Genomic DNA, 13,230 nt, shown 5'->3' with positions numbered 1-13,230 from the left:
GGAAACTGCATTATTTATTTTGAAGTTATTGCCCAACCGTAATTCTTATTCTTAATAAAGATTTCACCTAAAAGTGACTGTATACCTCAGTGCATGTGGTGTGTGCTACCCCACATGTTTACTACAAAAAGGGATTGGGTTGCAGACTGTCTGTCTAATTTTCAAGCTAAGCTTGAAGAAATTGTAAGTTATGGCCGCCTCATAACAATCCCTAAAGACCCGAGACAGCACACCACAAGTATAACAAGATTAGACCAAATTGAAAACAACTGCTCTTAAGCAAGCTTATAAAAAAACATCCTATTCTGATACAGTTGCATTTTTTAACCGATACTAAATGACGGTTCTCTGATCTCCATTTTCTTTGACTCAATAAAGCAAGCTCTGTTTTGACAAGGAATACAGTCACTTTAAACAAGTTGCACAAGGTCTCCAGCCACACTTGAAATGCGGCAGTGCCGGAGATTATGAGGTAACAATATTACATGGTCATGGCTTGCTTATTCAGCTCTGGGGCAGGGGATGGGAAGACATGGTGTCTCAGATGCCCTGCCAGGTGCTTCATCTGCTACAGTAGTTCTCAGTGGTGTTCACTTAGTGTTGCACTCTTCTTATACCTAAACCTGAAAAGAGCTATTGAAATTGGAGGCATGACAAGAATAATGATTTAAGATTTAACAAAGATTCAACAAATCCCTGGATCCTGTGTTCCAACAAGTTATTCCAGTTCACAATAATATTGGATTATTTGAACTAGTGTCATTAGAGACATTGTTTTTTCAGTGTGCCCAGATTCAGTCATTTCTAAGCTTTTTCCATTACACTATTGTTTGCTCAATTGGTGTTGGAACAAGTTATGGACATGATGTTTAAGAAAAACAGTAATCATAGATAAATACAACTTGTTCAAAATAATAATAATAAAAAAACATAATCTACCGTAGCACAACATATACCAAGAACTGGATACATTCATCATGATCCAATCCATTACAATTACATTTCCACCTGCTTAAGGTGTTTAACGTTTTCCTAATATTACTATTAACTTGTTGGGACTTAATTATTGGAACTAATTTGTTGGACTTGGATATGAAAGCTGATTTTATAATATAATTATATATCCACGTAAACTGGTCTGCTACATGCATAGTGCAAATTCACCAGCCGCCTGAACTCCAGTTTTGGTAGCCATTTCCTGGTACCTGTCCTTTAGTCATTGGCTCTGCATGTGCTTCTCTCATGGTCAGTCATGTTAATCTCTCAGAAGAAGAACCCCATATGGATCAAGCGGAGCAGAAATGGTTGGTATGAGTGTAAAGTGTTGTATGGTTATGTACGTAAATCTCTGTACTATACAGGCACAGGGTTGATGGAAATATGTCTTCTTCACACCTTTGAGAATATTTAAGAGTCAACAACAGCAAATCACACTGCTTATATTTCATTTTCAGATGAGTAATTACCTAATGTCAGTTATCAAAAGATGTTCTTGCCTACAGTGCAGAAGAGTGTAGAGGTAGACATTTTTATCCCTCTTATTTAGGCTTTAAGGGAAAGGCGACTGAAGAAGAATCATTGGGTCATTCTTTAAAAAATAATAGAACTGTTTTTAATTAAATCTCAATCCCTCTCTGTGAAAGTGCCTTCAGCTTTATAAATTCAAATTCCTATTAGCACGGTCTTCGATTATAAATCAAATAAGTAGATAAGACTTTTAATTAAGTCTTGGCCAGAATCCCTTTTTTGTATTTGATGTCTCTGAAAATGGTTAGAGGATTTTCTTTTCCAATCTGTTTCCCCAACCAGTACCATTTAACAGACAAAGAAGAATAGAAGAATAGAAAATATTATATTACAGGCAAGGGAATAACAGTTAATGACAATGGAAACATTTCATAACTGAAAGCTGCTAAACACAGACACAGTAGGTTACCTCCAGTACTCCCTCATTCAAAATCAAATTGTTTAAAAACTAACCAAGTCTTTACAACCTCATTAAAACTGTTTATTATTGCTGCACAAAGGAACCATCTTACATTTATTATTAGGCCACAAGAGTGTCTGAAATCTGTCTTTTGTTCTACATAGGCAATACAAATTATTAACGATTTACCAACAGAAGTATGCGTTATTGAATATATGCTAGTCATAAAATATTTTGGTATCTCCTAACATGTCAAGTATTTTACTTGTGATACATGGTGTATTTCAAATACTAATTTCAGTGCATGAATACATAATGTTATGACTTTAATAATCCATTGTATGTTAAAAGTATAATACCTGAAGATGTTCTGTATGTTTTGCAAGGATAGGCAATATATTCAACAGGCTTATGAAGTCTGTCTAGTTTAAGGTAACAAACCTCACACAATAATGTGAGTATAAAAAATAATAATAATAATCATTACTGTCCAGCTAAAATTCCAAACACAAACCCCATATAACAATGTTGGTATTTTTGGCTGACAAGAAAAAAACCTTTAACTGCATGTCATCGTTGTGCAAGTTACCATTTGATCCCTAATTAGAGGTGTTTGATGCTGTCAGCACTGACTTCTTCACCAGCTTCCATTTGCACCAAATCTACAGAACTATTTTGGAAACCAAACTGTGATACGCTATACAGGTGGTGTCAATTACAGAGAATACCATCCTTTTTACAATGTTTACTTGCGTTACTGGTCGGCTAGTAAAAGTAAGGGCAGCAAAAATAATACATCTCCCTGCACCAGTTGGAATTCTGCTCTATTGTATTGTGGTGCTGTGAAAACTTGACATTATATCAGTGTGACATATTGCTCTCCAATTGTTCCTGGTGCTGGTATGTCACTGCCTAGTTTTTCCTTCCCTGTCAACAAGCTCTCATACGTGGATTCAGAAGGCAACCCCATTGGAGTGGTCCAGATGACCTTCCTTAGACTGCTGAGTGCTTCTGCCCACCAGAACCTCACTTACAACTGCTACCAGTCTGTGGCCTGGCACGAGTCATCCCAGGACAGCTACGACAAAGCCATCCGCTTCCTGGGCTCCAACGATGAGGAGATGTCCTACGACAACAACCCCTACATCAGAGCGGTAGTCGATGGCTGTGCTGTAAGTACTGGTTCCTTTATTGGTTTGAAAACCACAATTTAGCGTCCTAGTAGCTTTGATCAGTGTGCATGATACATTGTTACAGCTGAATATGTTAAAAAGGAGCTTAAAGAAGAGCTAGATCCATGCATAAGAACTTGAAAATATAAATTTCTAAACTATATATATAGTTTAGAAATAATATATAAAACGTGAAACAAGCAATGTGATTGGTCAAGCGAGGTTCCAGCTGTCTGTATATTGGATGGATACAGACAGTTGGAGCCTTATCACATATTCTAAATCACTGCGCTGCCTCACAGAATTTAAAAGTATCGGACAGTAGCTACCTTGCTTTTACAGTTACAGATGTACAGCTGTAACTATGAAACTGGGTGAACAATTACCTGCAAATCCCAAAGTAGTAAGTAGACATGCCGATTTGGATGAGGAACAATTAAATGAACTGGAAGATAGCAAAAAAAAAAAACAATCGCTGTCTTTATACTCAGTCACCCCGACTTTGTCACTTAAAATAATGTATTTTTAGTGGTTTGTAAACGCTACAAAAAACCACAAAAAGACCACAAAGCCCCGAGGTGTCCGTATATTCGACGTATACAGACGGCCTGTCGGGCCTTATTGCATACATATACAGTCGACTCCACTTATTTGCATATTATTTAATTGCATAAATTGCTTAATTGCATAGCATGCAGCTGGTCCCATTTTTTAGTGCATCATTTTCTATGATTGCATGATACGGTTAAATACATAACTCGCTTAATTGCATGAAGCTGTGCGGTCCTGAAGTCCATTGTACATTGCATTTTAATTCGGATAATTGCATAATGCAAAAAACATTCAAGTGTTTAAAAAAAGAAGAACGTTGAGTTTTCCAGCAATAGCAGTGCCATAGAGTGCATAGCAACGGCATGGCAGTGGGAAAAGCAGGCAAGCTTATTTTTCTGCACTTGTACAGTATTGTGGGTTACTTGTAGTTATTAGTAATAAAATGTATAAAAATAACTTACAATAACTTAGTTTATGCCGGCTGTTATATACATTATTTTACATTTCATATAGTCAGTTGCCAGGGAATAGTGTACATATAGACCTATTGTCATTGTATCCCATTGTATTCCCTTACTCCTGTTATGTGCATACTCCAGTTATGTGCATGACCTCACACCGGTCCCAAGCCCATGCAATTATGCAGAGTCGACTGTATATATATATATTATATATATATATATATATATATATATATATATATATATATATATATATATATATATATATATATTTAAAACTGTTTAAATAACGTACCTGTAAGTTTTCCTTTCATTGTTAACATCCTGACAACTTTTTACATTTATAACTTCAAAGCTATTTTCAAAATGTCTGCTCTAGTGCACTGATAGTGTAAGGATTATTACACACATTGTCAAACAGGTAACACAGCAATAACAATCCATGATGTGGTACAGAACAGAAAAACCAGAGCACTTGTTTGTTTTTTGTTCTTTTAAATCGCTCTTCCTGCAGTGATTTAGAGGACAGATCTCAAACCCCAGTGCACTAGAGCGGACAGTTTGGAAAGAGCCCTGAGACTTTAAAGTTATAAGTGTAAAAAATTGTCAGGATGTTAACAATGAAAATAAAAATGACAAGTACGTTATTTAAACAGTTGCAACATGTGGGGACGTATAACGCTGTATTTTTCAGAACCTCGCTACTTACTCTTTAAATACAGTGAGTAGAAAGTTGTAAAACAGTAAAAATTACATTTACATTTTAATCCTTTCTGGTAACCCCTATCCTGTTTCCTGAATTTAGCAAAAGCCACTTGGAAGTAACTATTATAAGGAACTCCATATTCCAAATATCAGGAAGTAATTGTGTGTCTGCAAATTAGCAAGAACATTTCTACTGCTATTTGTATGCTCCTTGTTATTTTAAGCTAACATCCTCACTAGCAGACAATTAAACTAAAGAGCAGAACAATAGTTGTAAATGAAATCGGACCCAACACAGCACAGTGAACAGTGGTACACACTGAATTAGATGTCAGGGTCTGAATATTTTTATTTTGTTACCATCCATTTAAAATACATATATGGGGAAACATTGCATCTGCTTGCAGAGGTACAGGAAAGATTATATATAGATATATATATTTATATATATTAATATTATATGTAAAATCCAGATTTGTGAAGCCTTACCATCGCAAAAATTAATTTGATGCATGTAATAAAACGGCCAAAATATGTGCTAAATGTTCTTGGCAGCAGCCCTACAGCAAATGTTCTGGCAACCTGCCTGTTTTATTCTAATGTGGTCATTTTGATTTTTTTCAGGCAAAGAAAGGCTATGAAAAAACTGTACTGGAGATCAACACACCCAAAGTGGAGCAAGTTCCTTTTGTCGACATCATGTTCAACGATTTCGGCGAAGCGTCACAGAAGTTCGGTTTTGAAGTGGGACCCGTCTGCTTTATGGGTTGAGACGCCACAGAGAAACGGAACGAGAAAGCATCACCATTGAGTCTCCAAAAAAAAAAAAGATAAAAAAAACAGCAACCTTTAACCTCAGCGTGCCTTTTCCGTCACATGCAGGTTTTGAAATGGACGAATCTGACATTCAGCTGCGCTTTTTATGTTGTGCGCACCCCACTGCTCCTCATCTCTCCAGTAACAGGAAGGCTTTCTTTGGTGTAGGTCCAGAATCACATGACCCAAACAACCCTAACACTTGCCATTGGGAACATTAAGCATTGGAAGGGTGGGACTTGTACAAACAACCAACCTTAAATGCCAGTGTATTCAGTCTTCAAGCTTTGCTTCATTTTGTGCATATCGTCCACCTATTGTTTACAATGGGGCTTTTATATATATATATATATATATATATATATATATATATATATATATATATATATATATATATAGTATGTTTGTAAGTAAGTTTTTGTATATTTTTTTCTTGTAATTTGTTTTATATATATATATATATATATATATATATATATATATATATATATATATATATATATATATATACATACATATACAGTATATATCTGGATTCAAAACATGCATGTGACCCTTTTTTCTTTTTTAATGACAAAGTTATTTAAAAAAAAAAAAAGAGTTACGACCAAGTTCCATCTTTTTGTTGAGGTATTGAATACATCAACTTTTTTGTAATTAAAAACTTGATTATAATAAAGGTTAAACAAAACAAAACAAAAAAAACCGCACAGCTCTATCATCTGAGCATTCATTTTTATACAAAAAAAAAGATGTACCACAAGAAAAACAAATCTGTCTATCGCCTTTTGGAAATCTCCTTTTTTGCAAGGTGACTGTTGTAAACTTAGCTATTTGTGCAAGTTTCAAGTTGATTTGGTTAATGCTTGCTCTTTTATACTTCCATATTGTTCTGTATGCAATGGGAGATTACATATGGAGGGATATCATGCTTCTATAAGAAAACATAGGTGCTATTTTTTATTTCCCTCTGTGGTGCTATATATTTAGTTTTTTATGTAAGTAAAACACTGGTGGTGCCCTGCCATTGCCAAATCTCCCAAGATCTTTAGTTCCTGCTTTTTGACAAGACAATAAAACTGTACCTTATTGCAAGATCTTAGTTAATGCATGGCGTTTTCATATTTATACACAGGGCAATTTCCTTGATGTTTTTGTGTTCTCTTCCTTTTTTAAGCTTGTATAGCCCATATAGAAAGCAAATTATTGATAAAAAAAAATTACATATAATAATAATAATAACAGGATAGTAATAATCGCTGTTTGTATTCAATTGCTGAATGTTTGTGGTGCTAACTTATGTATTTTATATTTTAGTTACAGGACATAAAAAAGCAACACAAACATGCTTGCATGTCATGGCTCCTCAACTTCCAAGTGTTTTGTAAAAGGCTCTAATTCACGAGCAAAAAAAAGTACAATTCTTAAATGTACACTCCAGGCCTTTATGGGGATGCCCTTAGTATTTTAGTTTAGCGAGTCAAATTCAATGTAATTATCAGGCTAAGAAGAGGTGAGACATCATTTGAGCATCTGACAGGCTTCTCGTCAAAATGTTTGTTTAAATAAATTACTTAGATTCTTTATAGTATTACTGTACACCCCCCAGCAATTTCTAAATTGTCACTTTGTTGTCAGATCTTTATAATTCCAACCACATGCGATTCACAGCTACTGGATGCGGCGTCTTAATGCCTGCCAGTTTTAGGGCAAGAGGATGGGGTAATTTTTGGGATACTGGTTTTCAATCAAACAAAAGTAAAAAGTAGTGCTATCTATCTTGCAAAAATTTATGTTAATACTTTCCAACCAGGACAAATCTAGTTCATGCTTGAATCACACAGAATAGCATGTTACAGCTATGGCTTTAAACCACACACCCCTACATGTGTGTTGCAAATGTCTTCAAGGAAAGAGTTGGGACCTGAAGTTCTAAAATCATTTCAGAGAGTACAACGGATTGTAGAACCACCCCAAGTACATATTTCTTCTTTTTTAAATGCGATTTTTACACAGCCAAGCATCTTGTTACTTTGAAAACTTGAAGACTAGAAGGCAGTGCCATCCACCCTCTGTGGAATTACTATCAACATGACTTCTGGTGTTGTGCAATTTTTTTTTTTTTTTTGCAAGTTATAGCACAATTGTGTTTATGTATATCAGTTGACTTTACTGGGGACACCAACTGATTGCACAGCTCCACTTTGGCGCAAAAGGCCAAAATGAGAGGTTATCTTATATTTTAAAAAAATCTGTTTAGGTCATGTGATTCTTCAGTCTCTATGCTTTATTGCACAAGGATTGACTTTATATACTAGGGTTCACTCTTGTGATTGCTATAGCCAAATCATAGATTTACTTCCTACTTCTCTCCGACAACTCTGCATAAATGCAATCAAATTAAAAAAATGTAATTGTCTGATTTTTTTTTCTTTTGATATATATATATATGACTTGAACAATTTCAGTAAATAAAAACAAACAAAAATCTGTGAACTATATATAGATTTTTGGTACAGTACCTGTGGCCCATTAGACATACTTCAATGATATTGAAAAGAAAAAAAACATTGTACATTTCTTGATCCTTCAGTAAAGTGTAATAACTGTCACACCAATAAAGGTGCTTTTATAAGAACTTTTTTAAACCTGTGTAAAGGATAGAAGATATATTGGTTTTTATGTTAATAAATTGAAGTTTACTGTGCCCTTCCACTCCTTTGAGGTGTGACTCTTGTATGTCTTTCGAAGCATTAAAACCAAACTGTATGCATGACTCATTAATAATTTTTTCCTGTTGTTATAAATGTGTTGGTCTTTATGGTGCTATATTTAAAGTTTACATGCTAGAAGATGAGAACAACCAAGCATTTTAAATATGTCAAAATTGTGAAATAAAGGGAGGGGGTCTTTAAATTGTGACCAGTTACGTTCCCCAGTTTCTTATAACATCTCATTCTCTTGCTATTTTGTAGTATATTTATTGTATTATTTAAGAAAATAAATACAAGATGTCACACGTACTGTAGTGTTAAATAAGGACCCACTGCCATTATATACATCTGAGAGCATGGCTTATTTAGTATGGCTTATCGTAGTGTTACTGTACTAAAGATGAAAGACATTTAAAAATACCTGTTGTCAAAACGTTCGTCATCAGATTTTAGTTTCTTTCAGTATTTTCAAAGATGAAAGTTCCTGTTTTATTTTCCTATTTATTACAGGCAGAGCTACAACTAATGAGACCAATATGAACTGTTGCATTATTGATTTTTAACCTTCGTCTCTTATTAATTCTGTAATCAGTGACGGTATTTAGATAAAACCCAGACGGTTTAGTACCTCCATTAATTGAAAACCACGGCACTAAAGAAGCAGCAATTCATGCTCAATGTTAGCAAGTAGAATAGAGGATAAAGATCTTTATCTGCAAATACTGAATTGACATTAGAGTATTCTGGAGGGAATTAGGGAAGTGCTGCCTGTTTGATTTACTCATTTCATAGAAGGATAAAAATACTTGCGAAAAGCAGAATCTCTAAACAATAATTGATATCAAAACTACATGACACCCAGAGAACACAAAAGCAGTTGCATTGGAAACTACAAAATAGCCTTACTTTATTATAAACTAGTGCACACCCTAATCCATTGCAGTACAAAGTATTTTTTAAATGAGTCAGTTCAGCTATGGAAGATATATAAGAATTGAGAACTACTGCTAAACTATTAACCACAGCCTTTACAATGGATGCTCAAAACGCAAGTTGAATTTTTGAATGTCCACTGGCCCTTAATAGGCAAAGCATGACACCCCCTAAATAATAACGTGTAAAAAGACAATGTTCAGGTAATACTACATACAAGAAAAGAATTACAGCACAATGAAAATAATAAAAACCACGTAGGTAGCAAGTTGCTCGCGCCCACAATGTTAATCCATCCGCCACCTGATTGATTATGGTGGGCATGTGAAACAAGACAACAGTCAGTGAGGAACAGGGCACATGCAAGTTGCTTTAGCGGATCAGGGGAAAGTAGAACCCAGCACTAGCATAACACATCACAGAAAGCTGCCATAATGACTACGCTTTGCAATTCCAAATGGACAATTTAGAGAGAGCAAAACAAAAATGTATTGAGATGTCTCCAGTGTTGTATGTATTCTTCCAATATAATTTGCAACATAATCGTGACTGAAGAAAAAAACAGTATTTTCACTAGACACCTTATTTAAGGAGCACGCTTTATATGGGGATAAACAACAGAAGTACTGTAGCAGTCAACATTTCAAGGGCTGAGCTGATGCCCAGGGAATGTATGTGCTGCATTTTTCTACAAAACATGAAAACCAACTTCTACATTTCATGCATTCAAACACTTTTGCACTGAATTATATTTTGAAATATATAACTATCTCAATTGCCATGCTTTGACCACAGTTAAAGGTTCCAAGTCAGTCATGCACATGATTTGTAAATATCACAAAAACAAGCACATTAATAACACTAAAAACGTTTAACCCAGATTGCAGAAACCGCCTTTCTCTGGCTATTCGGGAACCTGTCAGGTTGACATTAATGATTCACTGTTGCATAATAGTGCAGTACGTATTCTCACTGCACTGTAGAATATGTAGAACAGAGATAATATGGTTTCAAGAAACATAGCCTGCAAAATGAAAAACAAAACACTTCAAACTACTCGGCTGGCAATAGTCTCTGGTGATATAGAGACTATATACTGGTGATAACTTATTTGTAGACAGAATAAAACTGAATACAAAAGATTAGGAAAAGATTGGGAATTTTCTCCTGAAAAGAGGATACCGACATCAGGATGAAATCATTATTATAGTGCCTGCTATAGAGACATGCAATGTATTCCACTATAGATCACACAGAGCAACTTTAGTGGATGTGACCCTATTCAGTAATGGGATATAAAAGCAACATTATTATTATTATTATTATTATTTATTTCTTAGCAGACGCCCTTACCCAGGGCGACTTACAATCGTAAGCAAATACATTTCAAGTGTTACAATACAAGTAATACAATAAGAGCAAGAAATACAATAACTTTTGTTCAAGTGTGACAAACCACAATTCAATAATACAGCAGATAATAGTGATAGTTACATCAGGATATGATTAAATAGTGATAGTTACATCAGGATATGATTAAATACAAAATACTACAGGTTAAACACTTGGCAGATTACAGTATTCTGAAGTACAGGATTAAATGCAGTAAAATAGGGGGCAGATAAGAGCAAAATAAAGCACATTTAAATGAAGGGTGATAGTGTCCCAGGATACAAACAGAAGAGTTCTACAGGTGCTGTTTGAAGAGGTGAGTCTTAAGGAGGCGCCGGAATGTGGTCAGGGACTGGGCAGTCCTGACATCTGTAGGAAGGTCATTCCACCACTGCGGAGCAAGGGTGGAGAAGGAGCGGGCTCTGGAGGCAGGGGAGCGTAGCGGAGGTAGAGCTAGTCTTCTAGTGCAGGCGGAGCGGAGAGGTCGAGTGGGGGTGTAGGGAGAGATGAGGGTCTGGAGGTAGCTGGGTGCAGTCTGGTCAAGGCATCTGTAGGCTAGTACAAGAGTCTTGAACTGGATGCGAGCGGTGATCGGGAGCCAGTGGAGCGAGCGGAGTAGTGGAGTAGCGTGGGCGAAGCGAGGCAGAGAGAACACCAGGCGGGCAGCAGAGTTCTGGATGAGCTGGAGCGGACGGGTGGCGGACGCAGGGAGGCCAGCCAGGAGGGAGTTGCAGTAGTCTAGGCGGGAGAGTACCAGGGCCTGGACCAGGAGCTGGGTAGCATAGTTGGTGAGGAAGGGTCGGATTCTTCGGATGTTGCTCAGGAAGAATCGGCAAGTGCGTACCAGAGTGGAGATGTGCTGGGAATAAGAGAGGCAGGGGTCCAGGGTGACTCCAAGGTTCTTAGCTGAGGAAGAGGGAGAGAGTGTGGTAGATTCCAGAGGAACAGAGATAGAGAGATCAGAGGAGGGGGAGGAGGAGGGAAAGAAGAGGAGGTCAGATTTAGAGAGGTTGAGTTTGAGGTGATGCGAGTGCATCCAGGAGGAAATAGCAGACAGACAGGTACAGATACGGGAGGAGATGGTGGAGTCAGAGGTGGGGAAGGAGAGGAAAATCTGAGCATCATCAGCATAGAAATGGTATGAGAAACCATAGGATGCGATGAGGGGGCCCAGGGAGCGGGTGTAGAGAGAGAACAGGAGAGGACCCAAGACTGACCCTTGGGGGACTCCAGTTAAGAGAGGGTGAGGTGTGGAGGTTGCTCCATGCCAGGTTACCTGGTAAGTGCGGTTGGAGAGGTAGGAGGAGAACCAGGCCAGAGCAGTGCCAGAGATCCCCAGGTCAGCAAGAGATGATAGTAGAATAGAGTGATCAACAGTGTCAAAGGCAGCAGAGAGGTCGAGGAGAATTAGGACAGAGGAGAGAGAGGCAGCTCGGGCACACTTAAGTGAGTTGGTGACAGACAGGAGGGTGGTTTCAGTGGAGTGAGCAGAGCGGAAGCCAGATTGGAGAGGGTCGAGTAGAGAGTGGTTGGACAGGAAAGCAGAGAGCTGGCGGTGTACAGTCCGCTCGAGGGTTTTGGAGAGGAAGGGTAGGAGGGAGACAGGACGGTAGCTCTGGAGGGAGGTGGGGTCGAGGGTAGGTTTTTTGAGGAGGGGAGTGATAGAGGCTTTTTTGAAGGCAGAGGGAAAGATACCAGAAAGTAGGGAGGTGTTGAGGAGGGAGGAGATGAAGGGGAGTAGAGCAGGAGCAGCAGCTTGAAAGAGGTGAGTGGGGAGGGCGTCCAAGGCACATGTGGTGGGTTTATGACCCTGGAGCAGGGAGGAGAGGTCAGAGTCTGAGAGGGGCAAGAAGATGGAGAAGGAGGGCGAGTTAGTAGGGGATGTAGTGGGTGTAGGGGTTGGAGCAGGAGGGGGTGCGGGGGAGGGAGAGGTGTTAAAGAGTTTGCGGATATCTGAGATTTTAGAAGAGAAAAAGGAGGCAAATTCATAAGGGGAGATAGAGGAGGAAGGAGGAGGGGGGAGGCTGTGTGGTCCAGTGGTTAAAGAAACGGGCTTGCAACCAGAAGGTCCCCGGTTCAAATCCCACCTCAGCCACTGACTCATTGTGTGACCCTGAGCAAGTCACTTAACCTCATTGTGCTCCGTCTTTCGGGTGAGATGTAATTGTAAGTGACTCTGCAGCTGATGCATAGTTCACACACCCGAGTCTCTGTAAGTCGCCTTGGATAAAGGCGTCTGCTAAATAAACAAAAATGAAATGAAAATGTTTAGGAGGGAGGAGAAGGTAGAGAATAGTTTACGTGGGTTGTTAGTGGAGGCTTGGATAACAGATTGGAAATAAGCACATTTAGCAGAGGAGAGAGTAGAGGAGAAGGAGGAGAGGAGAGTGCGGTAAAGGTCTAGGGCAGCAGGGAGTTTGGTTCTCTTCCATTTCTTTTCAGCAGATCGCAGTGTGATTCTTGCCGAGCGGAGCGCAGAGGAGAGCCAGGGATGGGGAGGGGAGGGGAGGGGTGAGCAGGTCGGGAGGTGAGGGGACAGAGGGAGTCGAGGGAGGAGG

General features: G+C 38.2%; 1 protein-coding gene across 2 annotated transcripts in view; it reads left to right on the top strand.

Moving 5' to 3' along the window:
* The window catches only part of LOC117396902 (collagen alpha-1(V) chain-like), a 129,662-nt gene extending 121,260 nt beyond the window's left edge, over window positions 1-8,402 (top strand). For both annotated transcript variants that reach the window (XM_033995213.3, XM_033995212.3), the window contains exons 65-66: window positions 2,866-3,099; window positions 5,442-8,402. In XM_033995213.3, coding sequence (XP_033851104.2) covers window positions 2,866-3,099; window positions 5,442-5,588 — 381 coding nt within the window. In that variant the 3' untranslated portion in view covers window positions 5,589-8,402. The remainder of the gene's footprint in view (window positions 1-2,865; window positions 3,100-5,441) is intronic.
* The last annotated feature ends 4,828 nt before the right edge of the window (window positions 8,403-13,230 follow it).

Source organism: Acipenser ruthenus, chromosome 31, assembly GCF_902713425.1.
Source record: "Acipenser ruthenus chromosome 31, fAciRut3.2 maternal haplotype, whole genome shotgun sequence".
Taxonomy (NCBI): domain Eukaryota; kingdom Metazoa; phylum Chordata; class Actinopteri; order Acipenseriformes; family Acipenseridae; genus Acipenser; species Acipenser ruthenus.
The sequence above is the reverse complement of the archived record's forward strand: the minus strand, read 5'-3'. Positions and strand labels throughout refer to the sequence as shown.